The sequence below is a fragment of the Mobula hypostoma genome, chromosome 11 (assembly GCF_963921235.1).
Source record: "Mobula hypostoma chromosome 11, sMobHyp1.1, whole genome shotgun sequence".
Lineage (NCBI taxonomy): Eukaryota > Metazoa > Chordata > Chondrichthyes > Myliobatiformes > Myliobatidae > Mobula > Mobula hypostoma.
In genome coordinates, this window is record NC_086107.1 from 74,821,353 (window position 1) to 74,848,945 (window position 27,593).

At 42.8% G+C, this 27,593-nt stretch overlaps 1 protein-coding gene across 3 annotated transcripts in view; it reads left to right on the forward strand.

Annotated features, from left to right (window-relative positions):
- Nucleotides 1-3,650: 3,650 nt before the first annotated feature.
- The window catches only part of chid1 (chitinase domain containing 1), a 96,127-nt gene continuing 72,184 nt past the window's right edge, over nt 3,651-27,593 (forward strand). The window contains exons 1-2 of one of the 3 annotated variants that reach the window (XM_063062292.1): nt 3,651-3,864; nt 4,662-4,811. In XM_063062292.1, the coding sequence (XP_062918362.1) occupies nt 3,760-3,864; nt 4,662-4,811 (255 nt within the window). In that variant the 5' untranslated portion in view covers nt 3,651-3,759. Of the gene's footprint in view, nt 3,865-4,661; nt 4,812-11,255; nt 21,464-27,593 lie in introns of those variants that run through there. The other 2 variants (XM_063062291.1, XM_063062293.1) reach the window with 2 other exon arrangements.

A 27,593-nucleotide genomic window follows, 5' to 3' on the forward strand; every position in this document is an offset into this window, starting at 1 on the left:
CAGATCTGAATATTAATATTGATGAAACAAATTGGTCAAGACTCTGTCTTGACAGTATGACAAATACAATAAATGTTTGACTTAGATTAGTACAATATAATTTTTTACACCAATTATATATTACACCACAAAAAATAAATAGATTAAATTCAAATCTATCCGATAAATGCTTTCGGTGTAATCAAGAAATTGGTACTTTTTTACATTCTACTTGGTCTTGTTTTAAAATTCAACCCTTTTGGATAAATTTAAGAGTCTTATTGGAACAAATTACTGGAACTCAACTTCCACATAACCCTGTATTATTTCTACTAGGTGATATTGAAGGGATAAAACGGAAACTTAAATTGAATAAATATCAGAAAGAATTTATAAAAATTGCATTGGCAGTAGCTAAGAAGACTATAGCAGTTACTTGGAAATCTGATTCGTATTTAAGTATGGATCGTTGGAATAATGAAATGGCTAGTTCTATTCCACTCGAAAAAATTACTTATAATTTAAGAGATAAATATGTAACATTTTTGAATATTTGGCGCCCTTATTTACAAAAGATAGGATGGCATATTTAAGTGCTCCGATAAAGATCTTGGTCCCTTGGGGAAAGTAACGAATAATTATACCAAATTTATTTTGAATCCCATGGACCATGTGGAAACCTTCCAATACCCAGGCGGCTCTTTTTTTTTCTCTTTTCTTTCTTTTTAGGTAGGACTATATATGGGGGCAGAGGGAGGGTTAAGGGGAGGGGGGAGGGTAGATTTTATCTTTTCATGTATTCTTTTTGAAAACTCAATAAAAATTATATTACAAAAAAAAACTTATATAGTTGTACCATGGAGAACATTCTGACAGGCTGCATCACTGTCTGGTATGGAGAGGCTACTGTACAGGACCAAAAGAAGCTGCAGAAGGTTGTAAATCTAGTCAGCTCCATCTTGGGTACTAGCCTACAAAGTACCCAGGACATCTTCAGGGAGCAGTGTCTCAGAAGGCACCATCTAGTACCCAGGGCATGCCCTTTTCTCACTGTTACCATCAGGTAGGAGCTACAGAAGCCTGAAGGCACACACTCAGCGATTCAGGAACAGCTTCTTCCCCTCTGCCATCCGATTCCTAAATGGACACTGAATCTTTGGACACTACCTCACTTTTTCTTTAATATGCAGTATTTCTGTTTTGACACTTTTTAAAATCTATTCAATATATGTAATTGACTTACTTGTTTATTTATTATTATTTTTTCTCTGCTAGGTTATGTATTGCATTTAACTGCTGCTGCTAAGTTAACAACTTTCACATCAGATGCCGGTGATAGTAAACCTGATAAAAAAAAACCTTTCGAATGTTGAAAGGTCTAGACAGAGTAGATGTGGAAAGGATGTTTCCCATGGTGGGGGATCTAGGACAAAAGGGCACAGCCTCAGGATAGAGGTGTGTTCATTTAAAACAGATGTGGAGAAATGTCTTTAGCCAGAGGGCAGTGAACTTGTGGAATTTGTTACCATAGGCAGCTGTGGAGGCCAGGTCGTTGTATTTAAGGCGGAGATTGATATGTTCTTGATTGACCACGGCATCAAAGGTTGTGGGGAGAGTGCTGGGGTGTGGGGCTAAGGAAGGGTAAAAGGTTAGCAGAGCAGGCTCTATAGGCCAAATGGCCTGATTCTGCTCCTATGTCTTATAATCTTAGAAATAAACATTAAATATCAACAACATGAGGTAAAGAATTCCTGAAAGTGAATAGGTGAATAACTATTCCTGAAAGTGATTAACCTATCCATAGGTTGGGAGAGCATTTCAGTGATGGGTCAAGTGAAGTTATGTCCTTTTCTTCAGAGCCTGATGGTTGAAGAATATTAACTGTTCCTGAACCTCGTGGTGAGTCCTGAGACTCCTGTACCTTCTTCCTAATGACAGCAGCAAGAAGGGTGCATGTCTAGATGGTGGGGGTCTTTGACGATGGATGTTGCTTTCCTACGATAATTCTCAATGTAGATGTGCTCAATGGTGGGGAGGGCTTTACCCGTGACGGACTGAGCTGTATCCACTTTACCCGTGATAGACTGGATGTATCCTCTTTACCCATGATGGACTGGTCCGTATCCACTACTTTACCCATGACGGACTGGGCCGTATCCACTTTACCCATGATGGACTGGGCCGTATCCATTTTACCTGTGACGGCCTGGGCCATATTCACTTTACCTGGGATGGACTAGGCCGTATCCACTACTTTACCTATGATGGACTGGGCCGTATCCACTTTACCCATGATGGACTGGGCCGTATCCACTTTATCCGTGATGGACTGGGCCGTATCCACTACTTTTTGTAGGAAATGCCTGTGGTTCCGATGCAATAAGATTTCCATTGTACATGCATACGTGTGTTTGTGCATGTGATAATAAACCAGGATTCAACTTTCAACCATGAAATTGAGGATGGGACCTGGACTATTTCTCTCTGCACAGATGTGCCCAACCTATTAAGTGTGCATTTCAGGATTTCCAGCATCTGCAGTTTCTTTATTCCCATTAATGTCCGCTGTTCCACCACTGCAGACAGCTTCTCCATCTTCATTCTTAAAGAAGTCAAAGCAGTTCTCTCTTCAGATTGACAATTGCTCAGTGGCTGCACAAACTGGACAGTTTTCATTCTCAGGTCCATTAGAACTAGGGTTGCCAACTTTCTCACTCCCAAATAAGGGACAAAAGTAGCAGTCAAATACGGGACCCTTGTGTTTACCCAGAGAAAGACTACCATGACCATGAAGCCTTGTGCGGACACCTATGTGCGCATGCGTGTATGTGCCGGTTTTTTCTACAAATTGGTTTTGGCTTAATCATCCCAATTCTGTTACGTGAAACTACACTGTACATACATTATTTCTACTTTATATAGGTTGTGTATTTATCATATCATTCCTGCTTTTACTATATGTTAGTGTTATTTTAGGTTTTATGTGTTATTTGGTATGACTTGGTAGGTTTTTTTGGGTCTGTGAACGCTCAAAAATTTTTCTCATATAAATTAATGGTATTGCTTCTTCGCTTTACGCCATTTCCGCTTACGAATGGTTGCACAGGAACGCTCTACCTTAGCAGGGGAAATACGGGACAAGGGCAGTCCTGGATGGGTCAAACAAATTTAGCCCAATATACGGGATGTCCTGGCTAATATGGGACAGTTGGCAACCCTAATTATAATAAAGCTCTTCACACACCCCAGGAGGTTGTTGTTTACACACTCCCGCCTACTGAAACCAAACTACATAAAGGAGCTCTGTGCCCTCGTAAGATGTCTGTCTAACAGCCCTCCGAATCACATACTCTCCAAACAACACACCCAAAATGCTGTAGGAACTCAGCAGGCCAGGCAGCACCTATGGAAAAAAAGTACAGTTGACGTTTCAGGCCGTGACTCTTTCCCACAGATGCTGCCTGACCTGCAGAGTTCTTCCTATGTCATTTGGCTTTCCCGCATCTGCAGCTTTTCTCTTCTTTGTGATTGGATCACATGCTCTCCAATCGAGGCTCTCTGGTACCGCCCCTTCCACCTCCTGATTGATAGTTCTTCCAACCACTCAGAACGGACCACCCGGCGGGTTGTACTTCTTCGCCGCCTCCAATCAGCGCACTGGTCTCCCGTCTCCCGCCTCCCGCCAAACGGCGCGGAATCGGCCAAAACCGGCCCTTTAATCCACTCCCCTTTAATCGAGACGCCGCTCGAAGCGCCGGCGGTGACCACGACCACGACAGGATGAAGTGGTGCGGCTGGGTAGCGGTGCTGCCCTTCCTGCTGACCGGCGCCACTCTCTCCAAGAAAGACGTGAAGAAGGCGGGAGTCCGGAGCCCCGAGGAGGAGGTGAGTTCGGGAGAGCAAGGGCTGGCTGGTTTGGGGAGCGGAGGGCCGACCGGGGCCTGGGGCCGGACCGATCCCTGGGCTCTGGCCTCTCTCCCGGGTTAAGTTCAAGACTGGGGTCTTGGGGTCAAGGGTCCAGGGTGATGGTGGGGTCAGGTGAAGAGTCCGGGGTCAAGGAGCTCAGTTTAGGCGTCTGAGGTCAAGGATCTGGGATAGGGCCAAAGTGCAAAATACATTTTATTTTGACAGTACACATGTCACCATCAGCGACCCTGAGATTCACTTTCTTGTGGACATTCTCACCAACTCTATGGCCCTGACTGAGGAGAGGTGAAACTTAAAATAGAGGTGCTCTGTGGGTCAGGCAGCATCTCTGCAAGTAGAGAAGTAAAGTTAACATCTCATGTTGAAGACCTTTCACCACACTGGGAAAAATCACTGTCTCTTAACTTTGTTTCTCTCCCTTGCAGATACTGTCTGACATTCTCAATGCTTCCAATATTTTCTCCTAATATTTCAAATTTCCACAATTGGATATAAGATTACTGAGGTAAAGCTGTCATGAGGATGAGACATTCAAACTACAGGCTATTTAATCTGTTGGGGTGACTCAGGTAGATGTTAAAAACTCCTTGACCTTATGGGGCTTTGATTCTTTCTCAACTGACACAGGAGCCTGCTGAAAAATGGTGCATTACAGCAAGTTCAGTGCCTAGACACCCTGGCTGCAGAAGCACTTGTGATTAGTCAGTTTAGCATGTTTGGAGCCTGTTATAAACATCAGTGTTTGCTCTTGTTAGGCAGGACCGTCGAAACATTTAGTTCAGGATCGAGGCCTTGTTGTCACTGATCCAAAGGCGAAAGATATTGTCAGGGAGCAGAAGAGTTACTGTGCTACGAAAGTGAGAGAGCAACACTTCCAAGGTGACATTCTGGGATACGTCACGCCTGTGAGTACCTAAATGGGATGATACTATTATTCACTGGGGTACCTCACTGTATATGTGGTTGTCTGCACAAATTGGCTCTCTTACCTTAGCTCTTTACCCACCCATCATCTCCCTCTGGTGCTCCTCCCCCTTTTTCTTTCCTCCATGGACTTCTGTTCTTTCCTATCAGACTCCCCCCTTCTCTAGTGTTGTGTCTCTTTCACCAACTTCCCAGCACTTCTTCCTCCCCCCTTCAGGTTTCACCTATCACCTCTTTCCCCTCCCCCCACCTGTTTAATCTACTCTTCAGTGTTTTTTCTCCAATCCTGCTGAAGGGTTTCTGCCCCAAACATCGAATGTTTACTCTTTCCATTGATGTTGCCCGGCTTGCTGAGTTCATCCAGCATTTTGTGCGTGTTGCTTGGATTCCCAGCACCTGCAGATTTTTTCTTGTTTGTGACTAACATGTGTCCGTTTCCCAGTGGCTCTGCTCCAAGCCAGCATTATTTTATTGCCCTTCTGACAAGTAACAACTTGTAATGAATATCTCTTTGTTTTGAATCAGAGCAGACCAGCCAGTTACTAGACTCAGATTCCTCCAGTCAGACACAGACTCCCCGATTCATAAACCTGCATGTTCTAGCACACCAACAAACTTCTTTTTTGGAACTGATCTCTAGTTCATCAGGTTATCAGGAACATCACTGTGCCCACTTTAAACCACTTTGATAGAACTACTCCTGAGCAAAACAGTTCACAAGACGGCTCACAAAATGGAGGTTACAGAGCAGCTTCACAAAATGGCAGTATCCATTCCATCAAGTACATGGCAAGAGCAACTGGTTTGTCTTCTTCCAGTATCCATGACTCATTCGAGTTTGATACTTTCTTCATACTTCATTGCCAATATCTCCCCCCCCCCCCCATTTTGATCCACAGAAAATCTGGGGATCAGACTATCAGTTACATGTGTGAGTGAATACAGTATAAAAGGAACACCAGCATAAAACATAAGTATCAAAACACTGGCATATTTAAGGATCAGTATAAAAGCATATAAAAGAAACATGATAAAATGTACCTATTTTCATAGTAAATGCTTGGCATATACTAATCAGTAAAATATAATGAGGTACAGTTACATTATACTCAATGTAAGACAACATCATGATGATAAAATCACCAAAAAGAGACTTAGAATGGCATTTAGCATGTAAACTAAGTTGTTTTAAGTAGCTATCGGAAAATGCTTGGGAAAATACCTTGAAGCAACACACACAAAATGCTGGTGGAACGCAGCAGGCCAGGCAGCATCTGTAGGAAGAGGTACAGTCGACGTTTCGGGCCAAGACCCTTCGTCAGGACTAACTGAAGGAAGGGATAGTAAGAGATTTAAAAGGGGGAGGGGGAGATCCGAAATGATAGGAGAAGACAGGAGGGAGAGAGATGGAGCTAAGAGCTGGAAATACATTGCATTGGATAATCATTAGAACAAGGAGCAGAACAACAATAACATGTGAAAAGCAAATCCAAGCATGTACATTAACATTCAGAACTTAGTTCCAAACTTTACTCCAAAAGGGTGGATTCTGCAAAACGTCATTAGCTAAATCGGCATGATCTTTAATAGTGTTCCATATATAGTGTCCCATAGCTTCCATATATTTAGTAGCTATCTTTCTGTGCAGAGAGATGAGGGTTAGGTGGAAGACCAGTAAGTACCTATCTATGTAAACCCTCCACAGTATTGTTGATATAGACATTCAGTTGAATAGGTGGTTTTACAATAGTTTTGGCAAAACTTGACCATTCAAAACTGAGTCAGAGTCACTTCAAACATTGGAAACTGCAATGTTTGAGTAAATTAACTGCAAATCAAAGATCCCTTCTTGTAATGCTGTTTGAAGTCAAGTCAAGTCACTTTTTAATATTTTTTTTATTTGGGTAAGGTATTCACATGTATTACACAAACTTTTTTACATATAAAAACCTTTTCCATCTTTAAAATGTATGTTTAAATCTCTATATATTTATACATTCACAAGTACACGTTCATATTTGCTCTTACCCTCAGACATACTTATCCAATCCCTGTGTACTTATTCACTTCATCAGGTCACTTTTTATTGTCATTTTGACCATAACTGCTGGTACAGTACACAGTAAAAAAGAGACCATGTTTTTCAGGACCATGGTGCTACATGAAACAATACAAAAACTACACTGAACAACGTAAAAACACAAAAACTACACTAGACTACAGACCTACCCAGGACTGCATAAAATGCACAAAAAAGTAGCAATGTACTGAAATAAGTGTCACTCACCAAAGCAAATTTCAGGATTGTCCTGTTATTGACGGGCAAAATAAATAGAGAACAGTTCTCATAAGAAACAAACCCACAAATTGTTTACCCATTTTTAACTAAATCCTTTGGATAAATCCAGTATTCTCCCTTTGATGAAAAGAAGCCAAAATCACTCCCTTTGTAGGTGGTTGCCATTTAAATATCATAAGACCACAAAATATAGGAGTAGAATTAGGCCATTTGGCCTATCAAGTCTGTTCTGCCATTTAATCACAGCTGATCATTTTTTCCCTCCTCAATCACACTCCCCGTACTTCTCCTTGTAACCTTTGATGCCGTGTCCAATCAAGAAACTGTCAAGCTCTGCCTGAAATATACTCCAACAACCTGGCCTCCACAGCTACCTGTGGAAATAAGTTATACCAATTTACCACCCTCTGGCTAAAGACATTTCTCCACATCTCTGTTTTAAATGGATGTCCCTCTATCCTGAGTCTGTGCCCTCTTGTCCTAGACTCCCCCACAATGGGAAACATCCTTTCCACATCTACTCTGTCTAGGTCTTCCAACATTCAAAAGTTTTCAATGAGATCCCCCTTCGTCCTTCTAATTTCCAGCGAGTACAGACTCAGAGCTATCAAATGTTCCTCGTATGATGACACTTTCATTCTCAGAATCATCTCCAATTCCAGCACAACACTTCTTTGATGAGGAGCCCAGAATTGTTCACAGTCTTGCTGGCTATCCATCCCACAGGATGATGATGGTTCCTTTCAGTCAGTTAGTGGGGTTTGAGGATACCCCACACCTCAGAAAGGAATAGCGTGTGCATGAATGGATTTTAGGTGAGGAGGGGGTTGCACAAGTCCAGACCCACGCTCTTGACATTCCCTCCCGGATCCAGTGGCATGGTGAGGTCCAAGATGGCTGGGGGAAGTTCTGTTGCAGTGAATGGCCAGACCAAGCTTCGATCCAAGGGATGCCCTTTCCGTGCTTCAGTACATGTGTTTGCTAGATGGCCGTTGACCCTACGAGAGGGTTCACCCACCCTTTGACAGGTCTTGTTTTTCATCCTGCAGGGTGTCAAGCCACCCTCCTCACCAGGCAAGCCTGGTGGGGGAGCCAGTTTAGTCGCCGACCACCCGACCATGTGACAGGTAGTACTGAGTTACATGGTACCAGTTGCACTCAGACGAGTGACCTGATACTCAAGGTCAGGCCTCACCAGTGCCTTATAAAACCTCAGCATCAAGTCTCTGCTGTTGTATTCTAGACCTTTTGAAATGAATACTAACATTGCATTTGCCTTCCTCATCACTGACTCTACCTGCAAATTAACCTTTTGGGTGTTCTGCACAAGGATTCCCAAGTCCCTTTGCATCTCAGATTTTTGGATTTTCTCCTTATTTAGAAAATAGTCTGCATATTTGTTTCTTCTACCAAAGTGCATGACCATGCATTTTCGAACATTGTATTTCATTTGCTATCTTCTTGCCCATTCTCCTAATCTGTCTCAGTCTTTCTGCAGCCTACCTATTTCCTCAACACTACCTGCCCCTCCACCAATCTTTGGATCATCTGCAAGCTTGGTAACAAAGCCATCTATTCCATCATCTAAATCATTTATATACAGCATGAAAAGAAGTGGTCCCAACACTGACCCCTGCAGAACACCACCAGTCACTGGCAGCCAATCAGAAAAGGATCCTTTTATTCCCACGCACTACCTCCCACCAATCAGCCAATGTTCTAAGCATGTTAGTAACTTTCCTGGAATACCATGGGCTCTTCACTTGGTAAGCAGACTCGTGTGGCACCTTATCAAAGGCCTTCTGGAAGTCCAAATATACAACATCTGCTTTATCTCTCCTCCAAGAATTCCAACAGGTTCGTCAGGCAAGATTTTCCCTCAAGGAAACCATACTGACTTTGTCCTATCTTGTCCTGTGTCACCAAGTACTCCATGACCTCATCCTTAACAATTGACTCTAACGTTTTTCCAACCACTGAGGTAAGGCTAACTGGCATATAATTTCCTTCCTACTGCCTTCCTCCTTTCTTAGAGTGGAGTGACATTTGCAATTTCCAGTCCTCTGGCACCATGTCAGAGTCCAGTGATTTTTGAAAGGTTATTACTAATGCCTCTGCAATCTGTACTGCTACCTCTTTCAGAACCCTAGGGTGCAGTTTATCTGGTCCGGGTGACTTATGTACCTTCAGGTCTTTCAGCTTTTTGAGCACCTTCTCCCTTGTAATAGTAATTGCACCTACTTCTCTTCCATCGCACCATTCAGCAACTGGCTCACTGCTAATGTCTTCCACAGTGAAGATTGATGTAAAATACTCATTTAGTTCATCTGCCATCTCCTCGTTCCCCTTATTATTTCTCTGGCCTCATTTTCTAGAGGTCCTATATCCATTCTCATCTCTCTTTTATTTTTACACAAAAGCTTTTACCATGCACTTCGATATTGTTTGCTAGCTTGCTTTTATGTTTCAGCTTTTCTCTCCTGATGATTCTTTAAGTTACTCTCTAGGTTTTTAAAAGGTTCCCAAACATCTATCTTCCCACTTACTTTTGCATTGTTATATGCCCTCTTTTGTTTTGTTTATACATTAGCTTTGACTTCGCTTGTCAGCCATGGTTGTTCTATTTTGCCATTTGAATACTTTGGCCAACTCCTCTCTCATACCACTGTATTTTCCTTTACTCCACTGAAATATTGCTATGTCAGACTTTCTCCCTATCAGATTTCAAGTTGAACTCAATCATATTGTGGTTCCTAAGGGTTCTTTTACCTTAGGCTCCCTAATCACCTCTGGTTCATTACATAACACCCAGTCCAGTATAGCTGATCCCCTAGTAGGATCAACGACAAACTGCTCTTAAAAAACCATCTCGTAGGCATTCAACAAACTTATGCTCTTGAAATCCATTACCAACCTGATTTTCCTAATCTATTTGCATGTTCAAATCTCTCATGACTATCATAATATTGCCCTTTTGACACACCTTATCTATTTCCTGTTGTAATCTGTGGTCCACATTCCAGCCTGTATATAACCGTCATCAGTGTCCTTTTACCCTTGCAGTTTCTTAACTCAACCCACAAGGATTCAACATCTTCCGATCCTATGTCATCTTTCTACTGATTTGATGCTATTCTTTACCAGCAGAGCCATGCCTCCCCCTCTGCCTACCTTCCTATCCCTCCAATACACCATGTAAGCTTGGACATTCAGCTCCCATTTACAACTATCCTTCAGCTATCCATCATCCTTCAGTGATGGCCACATCATACCCGACAGTCTGTAACAGTGCAACAAGATCATCCACCTTATTTCTCATACTCCGTGGATTGAGATATAACACTTTGAGTTCTGTATTTGCTACCGTTTTTGATTCTGGATCCCTAATGCACTGATAGTCACCCTGCTGGCTGCAATTTTGTCCTATCATTTGGTCCTGACTGTCTGACTGCACGCCATCTTTGCTTTTTTACCATCTGTCCTAGTGAGTCCCTGCCAAATTAGTTTAAACCCTCCCCAACAGCCCTAACAAACCTGCCTGTGAGAATATTGGACCTCCTCAGGTTCAGGTTCAATTTGTCACTTTTGAACAGGTCATACCTCCCCCAGAAGAGATCCCAATGATCCAAGAACCTGAAGCCCTGTCCCCTGCCCTAGCTTCGCAGCCACGCATTAATCTGCCAGATTATCCTGTTTTTACCCTCACTGGCATGTGGCACAGACAGCAATCCAGAAATTATTACCTAATAACTAGGTGGATTAGTAAGTGCAATCGAAACTCCTCCTTGAGAAACATTCAATTTACAATGGCATTCCTGGACATTCTAATACGACGGAAACTGGATGGTAGCCTCGGACATGGCACCTATTGGAAACCCACTGACCCGCACTTGTACCCCTACAATAACAGCCACCATCATACCTCCCAATGTAGAGCAGTCCTTTCTACTTTGATTAACTGTGTGAAAACTTATTTTAGACCCAGAGAGTCTCTCCGAGGAAATAAGTCAATCACGCACAACATTCCTACAGAATGGCTGCAAAGTAAAGGAAATCAATTAAAAGGGCCAACGGAAAAACCTAACAAAGAGGAGGCTGCTGAATGTCTTCCCTATTATTTCCACAGTTTCTGAAAGAATTACCAGGGTCTTGAAGAAATGCTGGAATAATACCATCCACCAGCCCACAAGGAAGCTCAAAGCACAGCTTATGGGGGTCAAAGATGACCTGGGACTTGGGTCGGCTGGTGTTTACAGGATTCTCTGTGAATGCAGAGCAGAGTGTATCGGCCAGATGGGACACAGTGAAAACCCGCGTCAAGGAGCACAGGAGGTGTATCTGTTTGGGTTACCCAGAGAAATCGGCCGTAGCAGAACATTGTATTCCCAATGGCCGTGGGATTGACTTCGACACAAAATTACTGTGCTGCGCCAATGGCTTTTGGGACCGTCTGGTAAAGGAAACCATTGAAATAAAACAGAGGAAAAGAATTTTAACAAAGACGAAGGTCTCACTCTTAAGTAAGACCTGGAATTGGATTGTAACCTAGGTGGGAGAGCGGAAAGCTGATTGGATGAGGACTAACCAATCAGGAGGGACGGACTACAGGGGTATAAATACCACTGGACTAGGGATGTCCAGGCATCATCCCTGATGAAGATGGCAGAGCTTGTCGTTGAAATATCAGTTATTATGGATACCTGTACCCGGCTGGAAGCCTGTGAAGAGTTTATTCGTCCTTCTTGATATTTCCCGACATTATGAACTTTGTACAGTGGGTATGTTCAGTTGTCACTATGGTAAGAAATATGAAGAACAGCTCCAAAATACATTCTTACAATTTTCTAAGGAGGTGATTTGTCAAGGTGAATTTCCTAATGTGACACCGTGGTGTGTTAGAACCAACTCATTCCTTTAACTCTTCATCTGAGATCCAGTTGGGAACCCTGTGTTCTCTAATAGTACCATGTTAACCAGAATTACAGAAAGTAGCCATGAAGCAGACGTTGTGAAAAACAGCATCCTTAGTGTGTTCAGTAGTTTCATTATTAACTCTGTCAATAGGTTGGGTTTATCATACAGTATCTCCTAAGGGTTGTAAAATACGGAGCAATTCCGAAATTACATTCTCTTGTTGCTTACCTAAAGTGCGAACTGCTTCTGTGTCCTCATAATCCCGATTTACAATTTTGTTCCGCGTTCGCCGTGACGCGGAACTCTTCTTCTGCTGGCTCCGTCTTCGAGCCTACTTCTTCGGCAAGGACTCTCCCACCCCCTCCGATGACCCCTCCTCCTGTCTTCAACCCTCCTCCTCTTTGTGGAAACCCCGCTCTGGTCTTCTGCCTGCTCTGGACCTCTTTATTGCTAACTGCCGACAGGACATCAGCCGTCTTGACTTCACCGCACCTTGTTCCCATTCCAACCTCACTCCTTCCGAACGCTCTGCTCTCCACTCCCTTCGCACTAATTCTAACCTTACTATAAAACCCACCGATAAGGGGGGTGCTGTTGTAGTCTGGCGTACTGATCTCTATCTTGCCAAGGCAACTCGACAACTCGCGGATACCTCCTCTTATTTAGCCCTCGATCGTGACCTCACTAAGGAGCACCAGGCCATTGTCTCCCACACCATCACTGACTTTATCCGCTCAGGGGATCTCCCATCCACTGCTACCAACCCTATAGTTCCCACACACCGCACTTCCCGTTTCTACCTCCTACCCAAGATCCACAAACCTGCCTGTCCTGGTAGACCTATTGTCTCAGCTTGTACCTGCCGCACTGAACTTATTTCTGCATACCTCGACACTGTTTTATCCCCCCTTGTTCAATCCCTTCCTACCTATGTTCATGACACTTCTCACACTCTGAAACTTTTCGATGATTTTAAGTTCCCTGGCCTCCTCCGCTTTATTTTCACCATGGATGTTCAGTCCCTATATACTTCCATCCCCCATCAGCAAGGTCTCAAAGCTCTCCACTTCTTTTTGGATTCCAGACCTAATCAGTTCCCCTCTACCACCACTCTGCTTCGTCTAGCGGAATTAGTCCTTACTCTTAATAATTTCTCCTTTGGCTCCTCCTACTTCCTCCAAACTAAAGGTGTAGCTATGGGCACCCGTATGGGTCCTAGCTATGCCTGCCTTTTTGTTGGCTTTGTGGAACAATCTATGTCCCAAACCTATTCTGGTATCTGTTCCCCACTTTTCCTTCGCTACATCGATGACTGCAATGGCGCTGCTTCCTGCACGCATGCTGAGCTCGTTGACTTCATTAACTTTGCCTCCAACTTTCACCCTGCCCTCAAGTTTACCTGGTCCATTTCCGACACCTCTCTTTCCTTTCTGGATCTTTCTGTCTCTACCTCTGGAGACAGCTTATCTACTGATGTCTACTATAAGCCTACTGACTCTCACAACTATCTGGACTATTCCTCTTCTCACCCTGTCTCTTGCAGAAATGCCATCCCCTTCTCGCAATTCCTCCATCTCCGCCGCATCTGCTCTCAGGATGAGGCTTTTCATTCTGGGACGAAGGAGATGTCCTCCTTTTTTAAAGAAAGGGGCTTCCCTTCCTCCATCAACTCTGCTCTGAAACATATCTCCTCCATTTCACACACATCTGCTCTCACTCCATCCTCCCGCCACCCCACTAGGAATAGGGTTCCCCTTGTCCTCACCTACCACCCCACCAGCCTCCGGGTCCAACATGTAGTTCTCCGTAACTTCTGCCACCTCCAAAGGGATCCCACCACTGAGCACATTTCTCCCTCCCCCCCCACCCCTGCTTTCCGCAGGGATCGCTGTCTATGCCACTCCCTTGTCCATTCGTCCCCCCCATCCTTCCCCACCAATCTCCCTCCTGGCACTTATCCTTGTAAGCAGAACAAGCGCTACACATGCCCTTACACTTCCTCCCTCACTACCATTCAGGGCCCCAGACAGTCCTTCCAGGTGAGGCGACACTTCACCTGTGAGTCGGCTGGGGTGATATACTGCGTCCGGTGCTCCCGATGCGGCTTCTATATATTGGCAAGACCCGACGCAGACTGGGAGATCGTTTGGCTGAACATCTACGCTCTGTCCGCCAGAGAAAGCAGGATCTTCCAGTGGCCACACATTTTAATTCCATGTCCCATTCCCATTCTGATATGTCTATCCACGTCCCGAAACGTCGACTATACCTCTTCCTAGAGATACTGCCTGGCCTGCTGCGTTCACCAGCAACTTTTATGTGTGTTGCTTACAATTTTGTTCATCTTTTGCCTTAGAGAATCCAACTGGGAGTTTACCTCTGCAATATCTAGCATATTTACCATGGAAACTCCAGCAGTGTATCCTAATCCCATAAGTTCAATAAAGCTTCTTCACCCCTCATGTCTGGTATGAGGAGTGGGCTACTGAACAGGATCAAAGCAGGCTGCAGGGAATTGTAAAGTTAGTCACTTCCATTGTGGGTACTATCCTCCGTAGTATCCAGAACATCTTCAAGGAGTGATGCTTTAAAATGGCAGTGTCCATCATTAAGGACCTTCATCACCCTGGTCTGCCTTGTTCTTATGCTACCATCAGGAAGGAGGTACAGAAGCCTGAAGGTGCACACTCAACAATTAAGGAACAGCGTCTTTTCCTCTACCATACAATCCTGAATGGACATTGAGCCCATGAACACTACCTCACTAAAAAGGATCCAGTGCTTTCCCAGCATGTAGGACAAATAAACTCTTCTCAGGCATCCAGCTGGATACAGATACCTGTACCCTGTTGGAAGTCCGAGAAGAGTTTGTTCGACTATCTTGTGACTTTTTTATTTCTATTTTTGCACTACTTTTTTAATGTAAGTATTTTTTATATTTATTTATTTGTTTGTTTGTAGTAATTTACAGGTTTTCCCCCTCCATTATTATGTATTGCATTATACTGTTGTTGCAAAGTTAACAAATTTCACTACATATGCCAGTAAACCTGGTTCTGGTTCTGAAATTCTGAATGGGTAAATTATTCAATTTATAAATGTTGGAAAAGCTCCTGATGGCTTATTCCACGCCAGCTAGGAATTTGGACTGCTGTTAAGTTGAAGAACACTTGCAGATGTCTAGAGTAATTTGTTCTTTTTCATCTAATGCAAGTACTATTCCCTATATCTGTCTGAACCTCATCACAACAAAGGGCGAGTAAGAGTTGGCACTGCAGTGGCTGTAGGATCAGTTGGTAATGGGAAATCCTGAGGCTCCAGAGCAACTGGGATTGAGTTGCCTGAGGCACATGCTAATCCTGGATCTCATTTCTGATTTGTGTCCATTACATTCACAATGAAGGTGTATTTGAGTTATAAGACCTTTTTTTCCTGAAGCAGGACTGGAAAAAACAGATTTCCCATCATTATTATAGTACTGTGGTGACCCACTTTCTGGCACACACGAACCGGCTCACGAAACCGCGCGCAGGCAGAGGGCCGGCCCCAAAAAGGGCGCCAGTCCATCTTCACCAGCAGGGGGAAAATCCCGCGCGCAGAAAGGGTCTGGGAATATGCATTCCCCACAGCAGTCCCGCCCCACGGAGGGCGGGAACGGGAAGGCTTTAAAGCAGGCCGCGAAGTTTGAATAAGTCTCTTTCATCGCAACTCTAACTCACCGACTCCGTGTGGTTATTCTAGCGCTGTGTGTAGCACACCGCTACAGTACTCCCATCTTTCTCCATATCACCATTACTTGACTACGATTATCAACAGACATCGGTCTTATTTCCTTTACAGTATCTCATCTCTGTTCTTATTAAGTCCATACCACCATTTCACCTTCCTCACCCATACAGTCTATTACCACGGCAACTAGTGGAATCCAAATAGACTTCTCCATGAATGTTGTGAATATCCATCTGCAGCCTACCTAATCTTCATACTTTGCATCTGTCCATAATTGGCCAATAATGTACTTATTGTAGAACATGTAACCTTCAGGAAAGCCTTTGACCACTATGAGGCTGCTCATCTGTAGTATTCAAACATCAATCATTTCCATATACCTAGAAAACAGAACATTAAGAAAGAGCACCATCTGTACTTAACTAATAATTTGATACTTCCTCTAAATTGAACTCTTCCATCTCACACTTTATTTCCAGAAGATATGGTAATGAACGCAGTTTCCTATCTGTTTCTCCCTTCCATTGTCTCTACCTTGGCTTCGGTGATTACAAAGATTGCCTTGTCTTAACCCTCCCTTCTTGCTGCTGAGTATGAAGTGAATTATCCTTAAACTCTGGGTGGAACCTGGAGGTGGTTGCCGAACTCAAGGCAACTGCTCCTTCATCCTTATTATCATCATAGATTTTCTAAGAGTAAATCTGAGAGGTCATCCCATAAACAGTGTGACTTATGGTCCTCAGCTACTAGAGGAAATTGAGTTTCAACAAGGGGTTTAAGTTGGTTAATACGATACCAACCTAGCTTATTAGAAGTCTTGTTTTAGTAGACTGATGGGCTAACTCTGTGAATGGCATCAAACGGCCCTTTAAATCTCAGAGATGTAAAAGAACCTTGCTGATGTACTGAGGTCATAACCTTCTGTTTTATTTCCAACACCCTAGGTTTTGTTCGCTTGTCAAAACAAGCTTTACTCTGCTGTTTCTTCCATCCCATATTAAGGTTCAAATGTTCACTTTTCAAAGTATACTACTCTGAAATTCTGTGGGTAGCCCTGTGAAACACCCTGGTCTCCTTGTTTACGCAAGTCTAGGGAAGACTCTCTCAAGTCCTGCCAAACCTATGAGATTGAGATGACTTGTCCCACCCCAAACCCTGGTTTGTGTGGATGCTGTGTAATTTGCTACCCTGTTTCAAATTAGTGCCACAAAGTAACAGACGGTACACTGCATATGATTAAAGGAATTATATTTATTTATCTTAACTAAGGGGTTAGTAAAGAATAACAAAAAAGGAAAGGACCCATTTTAATTAAACAGTCAAATATGCACAAGTTGGAGCTCATCTTGAACTTCTCTGTCTCTCACGTGTTGGGCCCTCGGTCAGCGTGAAAGCACACACCACCTTCCGGACGTCGCTCGTAATCCATCTCAAACAAGCAGGTCTCCCACTGGATCGTATGCTCCCCAGCGTCTTCTCTCTTCCTCTCCTCTCGAACAAAAGCCCAAGACCAACCTTATTGTCCCTCAGCAAGAAAGCTTCCTGCTGATTGGATGGCACACATTCCACATCAACAATAACCCAAACAGGCTGAAAGCGGAACAGCAGCTCTTACAGAGCTTCTAAATGAAATACCTATAGCATAACAGTAAAGATGTGAACCAGGGCATTACACATGAAACCAAGAAAGATACCATGTTCATCAACCCCCTTATCCCACCTCTTCGCAAAAAGAACCCAAAAATGGAACAGGCACATCGACCCCCAAATCCCTCCTCCCACACAAAATTGTGTCCTGTGATGTAATAGCCTTCCTTAATAGTATCATTAGTTGTTGTATCCATTTATCCTTTACAATACCTTCATACTCGGGCTCTGATAAATCTAGCCCAACCAGGAATTCTGACCCCTCATTTCTCTCCCACCATCAACTTAAATAGTGCAAGTCTAGTGTAAGAAGCTAGTGTGGTATAGATGATCGAAAGGACATTGGTAAGACAGTCACCTATGTGGTCCTGTGCTGTTTAGCCATTTTAGCTACCCTTGTATTTAAAGTCCTTTTCATGTGTTCAACATTTCCACTGCATTGTGGAACCCCTGTTTCACCCAGAGCAGCTTCATCTGTGTGGTGAAGTGGGATCGTGAACTGATTCTAGAGTCCTTGGCAATTTCTCAATGGGTTTAGAAACTCTCTCAAACAACATCCTGGCTGTAACCTTAGAGATGTTATTTCTGGTTGGGAAGTCTCTATGCAATTGGTGAAAATATAGACTATCATCGCCAGGATTTATTTCAGTCCTTCAGGGTTTGGAGGTAAAGGTGAAACAGAATCAATCTGCAAGTTAACCCCTGTCTTAAAACTGTGATTCTTGCCAAGTTATCAGAGTTATAATGAGCACAGGTCAAACAGTGCTTACAATAATATTCTACATCTCCTCACATTTTCAGTCACTGACACAGATTCTTCAACTGTTCCATAGTTCTGTCTGCTCATGGATGCCCCAAAATGTCATGTTACCAATACATCATCTGGTTTCTTTTACCTTATGGCACCACACATCTAGCATTATTAAATGCAATTCTAATCTGTACCTGTATTCCTCGATATCTCCCATACACTTCAGAATTCTCTCCTCTCTGTACCTTTGCTAACTCTGGATCCTGTTGCGGTACCTTGACTAAGTCCATAGGTATACTGTTTGTTGGTTTCTGTGACATCACTCCCTCTACATCTGGATTCTGTTTTGCCCTACACTTTGCTCCTACTTTGGCTAACTCATCCGTCTTCCTGTTCCTTTCCGGGGATGTCTTTACGTGAGCCTTCATCTTTACTCTATCAATGTTTCTTCTGGCCATTCTTAAAATATACTTCAACAAGGGTGGTGATGGTAAAGGTTTACTATCTGCTGAAATGTAACCTCAGACTTCCTGTAACGGTAAATATTCAAACTATTTCAAACATATCTGGGTGTATGATTGCTCCTGAAGGATACCTGTCCAGATGGCTGACAGCTAAAGCTATAGCAGCAAACTCTGCCACTTGTTGCATTCATTGTTTTAGGTAACTTGATCGTAATACCTTTGATCTTTACTCTTTCCTCATCCACCACATCCTGTAAGCCTCTCTCCATCATGAAATGATGCTGATCTGTCAGCAAAGACCCTTAAATAGGAACTTTCCAATTGCATGATTTTAGTTGCCTTTCCTGATTTTAAGATGGGAATGAATGGTCCGTCCATTTTGTCCATGTACTACTGTCACCTGACACTCATGAGGTTAAATTGTCTTCGAGCTCAGTTGTACTGCTAACTCTTGTAACTGTGACATTAGGACCATGCATTAACAAAGTCTATTGGACTAACTGAGTTTGACTGACTGTTCCATTCTTGATACAACCATTCAACAAAAGCTGAATTGGAGTAAGCTCTGTTAAAACTCGCAGTATCAGTGAAATACACTGCTAATAGATGACATTCACATGTTGTATATCCTTGCTTTACTGCAGTGAGGATTTGAGATGCATACACCATTGGCTCCAGTTGACCATGGAGTAACATAGCTGATATTGTGGTGCCCAAGAGAATGGCTGGGAAGGATTTGGAGTCTTAAGAGCAGATGCTCCTGCAAGGCTAGTTTTAAGATCTGATACTACCTTAGTGTGTTCTGATTTCCATTTCCATAAACTTTGGTAGCAAAGCCACCTGTGTGGTCTCTATAATATGCCACCAAACTGAGAAATTCCCTTGCATCAGTGGGAAAAGGTTTTGCTGTGCCATCCTCACTGTGTTTATCAATCTCTCGTCTCCCAGAGGTTATGACCACTTCCAAGTAAATAACTGCTGCCTCATGATTTGAGCCTTTTTAGGGTTAACCCTCAAATCCATCTCCTGCAACAGTTGCAGTAGTTCTTTAAGTGTAGTGGTGCTAGAAAGTTTGTGAACCCTGTAGAATTTTTTCTATTTCTGCATAAATATGACCTAAAATGTGATCAGATCTTCACTCGTCCTAAAACTAGATAAACAGAACCCAGCTAAATAAATAACAGAAAAACATATACTTGTTCATTTATTTATTGAGAAAAATGATCCAATAGTACATGTATTTGTTGGAAAAAGTGTGAATCTCTGGGGTAATGCCTTCTGCAAAAGCTATTTGGAGTCAGGTTTTCCAATCAATGAGATGAGATCGGAGGTGTGGGTTGTAGAGGTGTCCTGCTCATTTAAAAAAAAACACACACACACACACACACACACACACACACGCGCGCGTGCGCGTCAGGTTACTGACGGAACCTACTCGTCTCAAGAAAGATCTGTTTATGTGCACCATGCCTTCGTCAAAACAACTTTCAGTGACCTTAGGAGAAAAATTGTAGCAATGCATGAAGCTGAAAAAGGCTACAAAAGCATTTCTAAAGACTTGAGTGTTCATCAGTCCACAGTAAAAGAAATTGTCTACAAATGGAGGAATGAACTTGTAATGCTCCTCTTGGGTCTCTGTCTGTAACAGCAGGTCATCTACATATTGAATTAAACATTGGGGATCTGAAAAAATTTTCAGACTCATTTGCTAAACTTTGATGGAAAATGGAGGGCGAATTATGAAAGCCTTGTGACAAAATTGTCCGTGTATACTGTTGTACTTTTGAAGTGAAAGGTAATTTATATTGACACTCCTTTTCCAATAGAACAGACCAAAACCCATTACTCATATCCCGTACTGAGAACCACTTTGGTACAGTATTTTGCTTAATCGTAGTCTCTGGATTTATGGCAACTTTAGGGGTAGTTAAAGGGTATCTTCTGGTAAGAAGGCAGCATGTTCAGATGCAGCGGCCTCTTCAATGCCAACCAAAGGTGTTTCTGTATTTTAATCGCCTTTTTTTACAAATGCAAGACAATGCTGGACATTAAGAACTTCAAGTACTGCAGGTCTACCCCATCAGTGAGTTGCTTGTTAGCGTAGAAGCTGGACTTGGTGTGGACCATCTAGCTGCCTGCTGCAGAAAGACATCGGAGTCTGTCAGCGAAGGCGTTGTGCAGTCTAACACCAAGTGATTGACTTGGATGTTTTTCTTGTGGTTGCAAGACTCTGTTGGACATTGTAATGTAAAATATTGTAAATCCCGTTTACTGGTTTATTGGGAAGACCGACAGTGGGGGAAGCTATGTGGCCTTGGTTGTAGCAAGAACAAGGCCTCATGCCGCGTGCTTGCCTGTTGCAGGAGTCCAGGATGGATGATGCTGGATTGGGGGTTGGCCCCTCCTGTCGGTCCTGCCCTTGACAGAAAACTAGCTGAATTGTGAGCGTGCATGTGTACGTTTGTTTGTAGACTGCTGAGAACTGTTTGTTCTTGCCAACAATACCCATGCATCATCAATTTACAGGTCACATCTCTCATTTACTGCTGTCTTATATGTGCTATATGTTCAAAATTTAAAATACATTTATTATCAAAGTACATAAATGTCAGCATAAATAACCCTGAAATTTGTTTTCTTATGGCCATACATAGTAAATCCAAGAAATGTATCCAAGAGTATATCCAGAAATCCAAGAATATGTACCTTGTGCTGTATACTGTTGGTACTGTGTTTTGCACATTGGCTCTGGAGGAACACTGTTGTTTGGCTGTATTCATGTATGATTGAATGATAATTAAACCTGAACTTGAACTTTATTCAGTTCCCTGTAATCTATGTGTCTCTCCAACTTGTTCAGATTTTTGAACTGGCCATTTGGGTGAATTAGTTGTACATACTATTTCTTGCAAAACTCCCAAATTGGTGCATTGAATGTGGATGTGTTTAGGGTGCTTCTAGAGTCTCCTGTATCCCAAAGAAATGTTATAGAGTGGCCTCCCACCCTACTTCTACAAGGGGTCTACCCACACCACCCCACCGTGCAGTGCACACCCACGTAACAGAGGGCCTGACACCATCATCGTGTGTGGAAGTCCAGATACAGTGGTGGCTTCTCCTCTGAGCTCTAGACATTTCATTGCTGGTAATGTGATGGACCTTCCAGGGGCAAAGGAGCTATTGTTATGTCCTAACCATTCCCAGCCCATCCCTGGCAAAATGACTTTTGTGTCCACAATTGAAACATTTTCATGGATATCCGGTATTCATAACGGGCAATGCAGGCATTCTGACTGGGTCCTTGATCACCCCCTCTACTAGGTGGTGCTGCTGAGCACGATGTTGACATGCCCTGATAACCAGCCCGCCTCCCTTCATTTTACCACTGCAGACCTTGTTCTCTAATAGGGGCCATTTTAGAACCCTGTTTCCACTTGCTTCCTTTACCCATATTTGTATTATCCTTCTGAGAACCCATGTTTCAGTGTGTGTAGAATCCGTCAGATCAAACATATCACCCGCTCTTCTGCTCTTCTCAGTACAGAGTGACACTAGGGTCCCCGGCCAGTTACTATTCTGTTGTTGAGTCAAATTCCGCCTGTCCAAAATAGGACCATAAACAGTCGGGAAAACGGGCCACAGTCTCGTCTCAACTCAAATGCAGTGGGGTGCTCCCTTTCTATCCTTGGCAAAGTCTCCACTGAATCACCTCGCATGGTCCCTGCAGCTTCTAATATAGCCTCTTGTAAATCGCTCAGTGTCCCCTGGCCTTGTGTTTGTTCCTCTGCAAGTTAGACACAGCACGGTTTACTGTAAACTGAATTATCCTGTGCTGCTGAGTGTACTGGAAAGGTTCTGGAGGATCATCTCCCAGCAGACACTTTGGTATATTTGGCACACAATTGGGCCACATTAAAAGCAGTAGAATATCGAGTCACAACCAGTTCCCCCAGCTCTGATGTCTCCTGAACTCTCTCCGTTACTGGGATGCCATTGGGGCAGGAGGTGCTGGAGATTGCCTCCCCCTTGGAAAAGTCCATGGAGAAGAGGGCCACTTCCCCATTCATCCTCGGTGTTACAGAGTGTTGCCTCATTCACCAAATCACCCCACTCTACACCACCATCATCATTAGTTCTTGCCCAAAATGCATGTCACTCCTCTGAGCTGAGAGTTGATTTGCAGCTTCTCTACCTGTTTTAGATAATTGGTGTGATTGATATTGCCTTTCTTCTCAGCTGCAGATTTCAGCACGACATTCATGACAGTTCATCAATCCTGACACTGATTTTTCCATTTCTTTTCCTCCATATTTGCATTTTTACAGTCTTCTTCAGTTTTTTACTTTTCTCATGTATCAAATTCATTTGACCATGCTCCCTCCCCGGATCTCTCCCCACACTCCCTCTTCTCTTCCCACACTTACACAATTCCTCTGCCAGTTTCTGCTTTTCTTTCTTCACCTCAATTCTATCTTCGTGCATAAATCCCGTTATAAAATGTTTTTTAATCGGTTGTAACTCCTTTTGTTTCTTTTCACTGCTTTCCACAATGCATCTCCCAGTGTCCCTGGCCCTCCACTCTCAAGCCATTTTCTTTGTATGTAACTATGTGTGCAATCTCCAATCCTCTGAACCCCCGGGTTCTTTTTGTCCTTCTTTCCTTTTACCATTTTAATTTGGTTTGACTCAGACCTAGGGTCCCAGACCTCTATTTTTCCTTTTTGAGCCAGATGGGGAACGCTAAATTCTGTTGACTATCATCAGCTGATCTCAGACAATTCACTTACAACTCCTAATTAATTATCACTTCATTGTCATTGCACAACATCTTGGACCAACTTAAAGCATGAATTCTACTGTTCCCTCTGTACCAATACTCACTCAGACCACTTCTCCAATTTATAACACTGAAATCAGCGATCTTCCATTGGCCATACAATTGATTCTTCTTCTAGCCACTGGTGTGGGGATGGGGGAGGGGTTTCCCTGCAAAAGGTGGTCTTTGGCGTTCTCACTGCTTTGCATTCAGAGCCCCTCATTCTTAGCCTCTTTCCTTATCAGTTCAAATATTGCTTTTCGATCACCTTGGCTCTGTCCTTCGTGCTCACCTGTGTCAGCTTCCCATTTTCTCTGGTTCAAGCCAGCATTATTTTATTGCCCTTCTCGTAAGTAACAACTTGTAATTAATGTCTCTGTTCTGAATCAGAGCAGACCAATCAGTTGCTAGGCTCAGGTTATCAGATAAGATAAACTTGCATGTTCTATCTTACAAATGAACACCTCAAATGACTTTTCATTTGGAAATGATCTCTAGTTCAGGAGCATCACTGTGCCCACTTTAAAGCACTTTGATATAAAACCAGTTCACAAAATGGAGGATTCAGAGCATCTTCACAAAATGGCAACCTCCATTCCTTCCTGGCACTCAACATCAGTAAGACGAAAGAGCTGATTGTGGACTTCAGGAAGGGTAAGATGAAGGAACACATACCAATCCTCACAGAGGGATCAGAAGTGGAAAGTGTGAGCAGCTTCAAGTTCCTGGGTATCAAGATCTCTGAGGATCTAACCTGGTCCTAATATATCAATGAGCTATAAAGAAGGCAAGACAGTGGCTATATTTTATTTAGAGAGTTTGAAGAGATTTGGCATGTCAACAAATACACTCAAAAACTTCTATAGTTGTACCATGGAGAACATTCTGACAGGTTGCATCGCTGTCTGGTATGGAGAGGCTACTGCACAGGACTGAAATAAGCTGCAGAAAGTTGTAAATCTAGTCAGCTCTATCTTGGGCATCAGCCTACAAAGTACCCAGGACATCTTTAGGGAGCAGTGTCTTAGAAAGGTAGTGTCCATTATTAAGGACTTCCAGCACCCAGAGCATGTCCTTTTCTCAATGTTACCGTCAGGTAGGAGGTACAGAAGCCTGAAGGTGCACACTCAGCGATTCAGGAACAGCTTCTTCCCCTCTGCCATCCGATTCATAAATGGACATTGAATCTTTGGACACTACCTCACTTTTTTTTTAATATACAGTATTTCTGTTTTTGCAGGTTTTTAGAAATCTATTCAATATATGTGATTGATTTACTTATTTATTATTTTTTTTATTTTTTTTTCTCTGCTAGATTATGTATTGAACTGAAGTACTGCTGCTAAGTTAACAAATTTCATGTCACATGCCGGTGATAATAAATCTGATTCTAATTCTGAAACACATGGCAAGAACAAAGACCATTGGTTTGTGTACTTCCACTATTCTTAACTCATTTTTGTTCACTGTTTCTTTCCATGCTTTAAGTCCTTCATGGCCGACACCTCTGCCATTGAACTGATTATAATCAAGGAATTCTTTGTGCAACATTGGGTGTTATTAGTTAGGATTGTTGTTCAAGGCATTTGATACTACGATGATTCATTATCCAAGTACAAGATAAAATTGGCTGTCTATCAGAATCAGGTTTATTATCACCGGCATGTGACGTGAAATTTGTTAGCTTAGCTGCAGCAGTTCAATGCAATACATAATCTAGCAGAGAAAAAAAATTAATAAAATAAAAATAATAATAAATAAACAAATCAATCACGTGTATTGAATAGATTTCTAAAAACAAATGCTGTATATTTGAGGTAGTGTCCAAAGATTCAATGTCCACTTAGGAATCAGATGGCAGAGGGGAAGAAGCTGTTCCTGAATGGCTGAGTGTGTGCCTTCAGGCTTCTGTACCTCCTACCTGATGATAACAGTGATGCCCTGGGTGCTGGAGGTCCTTAATAATGGACGCTGCCTTTCTGAGACCACCGCTCCCTAAAGATGTCCAGAGTACTTTGTAGGCTAGTACCGAACATCTAGACACAGTGCATCAAAATAAGTACCAACTGAAGCCAGTTACTTGAGTACCAGATAAGCCTTTGTTCAGAGAACATGCTCAAGATGTCTGTACTGAACCTGAAAATGAAGCTGTTTACCATGGAGCCTTGGTGGGGATCTGACTACATACAGCATCATGGTTAGGATATTGGCAAGATCTTGTTCCTCAGTATATTTTGACCTCTTTTAACAGGGTGTTGGTGAGACCACATCTGGAGATGTACGGGCAGTCTTGGTCTGGTCATTAAAGTAAGGATGTTGATATGTTGGAAGCAATTTAGAGAAGATTTATCAGACTGAATGAGCATAAGAAATAGGAGCAGGAGTCGGTCATCTGGCCCATCAAGCCTACTCTGCCATTCAATAAGATCATGGCTGATCTGACCTTGAACTCATCTCCACCTACCTGCCTTTTCCCCATAACCCTTAATTCCCCTACTATGCAAAAGTCTATCCAACCTTGTCTTAAAATATATTTACTAAGGTAGCCTCTACTGCTTAATTGGACAGAGAATTCTACAGATTCACCACTCATTAGGAAAAGCAGTTCCTTCTTATCTCCATCCCAAATTTACTCCCCTGAATCTTGAGGCTTAATCAACTACCAGTCTTACCTACCAGTTGAAACAACTTTCCTGTTTCTATCTCTTTCTTTATTTTATATGTTTCTATAAGATTACCTCTCATTCTTCTGAATTCCAGTGAATACACTCCCAGGTGACTCAACCTCTCCTCATAGTTTAACCCTTCATCTCTGGAATCAACCTGGTAAACCTCGCCTGCACAGCCTCCAAAGCCAGTACATCCTTCCTTAAGTAAGGAGACCAGAACTGCACGCAGTACTCACCAGTACCCTATACAGTTGCAGCATAACCTCCCTGCTCTTAAATTCAATCCCTTTAGCAATGAAGGCAACCTTCCATTTGCCTTCTTGATAACTTGCTGCACCTGCAAACCAACCATTTGCGATTCATGCACAAGCACTCCAAAGATCTTCTACACACAGCAGCATGCTGCAGTCTTTTACCATTTAAATAATAATCTGATCTTCCATTTTTCCTTCCAAAGTGGATGACTTTGCATTTACCAACATTATATTCCATCTGCTACACCCTTGCCCACTCACTTAGCCTATTTGTATCTCTCTGCAGACTCTCCAAATCCTCTGCACAATTTACTTTTCCACTCAATTTAGTGTCAATAGCAAATGAAGATACACTACCCGCGGTCCCCTCTTCCAGATTGTTAATGTATATTGTGAACAGTCACAGGCCCAGCACTGACCCCTGTGGCACACCACTCACCACTGATTACCAACCAGAGAAACATCCATGTATCCCAACTCTCTGCTTTTTATTGGTTGACCAATTCTCTATCCATGCTAATATATCACCTCCAACTCTATGCATCCTTATCTTATGTATAAGTCTTTTATGTGGCACCTCATTGAATGCCTTCTGGAAATCCAAGTAAATAACGTCCATCTGTTCCCCTCTATCCACTGCACTCATTATAACCTCAAAGAACTCCAGTAAGTTCTACCCTTTCTGAATCCATGCTGCGCCTGCCTGATGGATCCATTTCTTTCCAGCTGCCTCATTATTTCTTCTTTAATTGTAGCTTCAAGCATTTTCCCAACTACAGATGTTAAACTGACTGGCCTATAGTTACCTGCCTTTTGCCTACATCCTTTTTTGGACAGTAGTGTGACATTTGCCCTCTTCCAATTTGCTGGGACATGCCCAGAGTCCAGAGAATGTTGGTAAATTATCACCAAAGCCTCAACTATAGCCTCTGCTATTTCTTTCAGTAGCCTGGGATGCATTCCATCAGGATCAGGGGACTTGTCTATCTTTAGGCCCACAAATTTGCTCAGCACTACCTCTTTAGTGATAGCTATTATATCGATGAACAGGCTGTTGTATGAGGAAGTATTGGACAAGCTGGGTTTATATCCTCTGGAGTTTAGAAGAGTGAGGAGGCCTTGCTGAATCCAAACAGATCTGTCTGTGGATGTTTCCTCTTCAGAGAGCATCTAGAACTAAGGGTTACCACCTTTAAACATAAAGGGTCCTCATTTAGGAA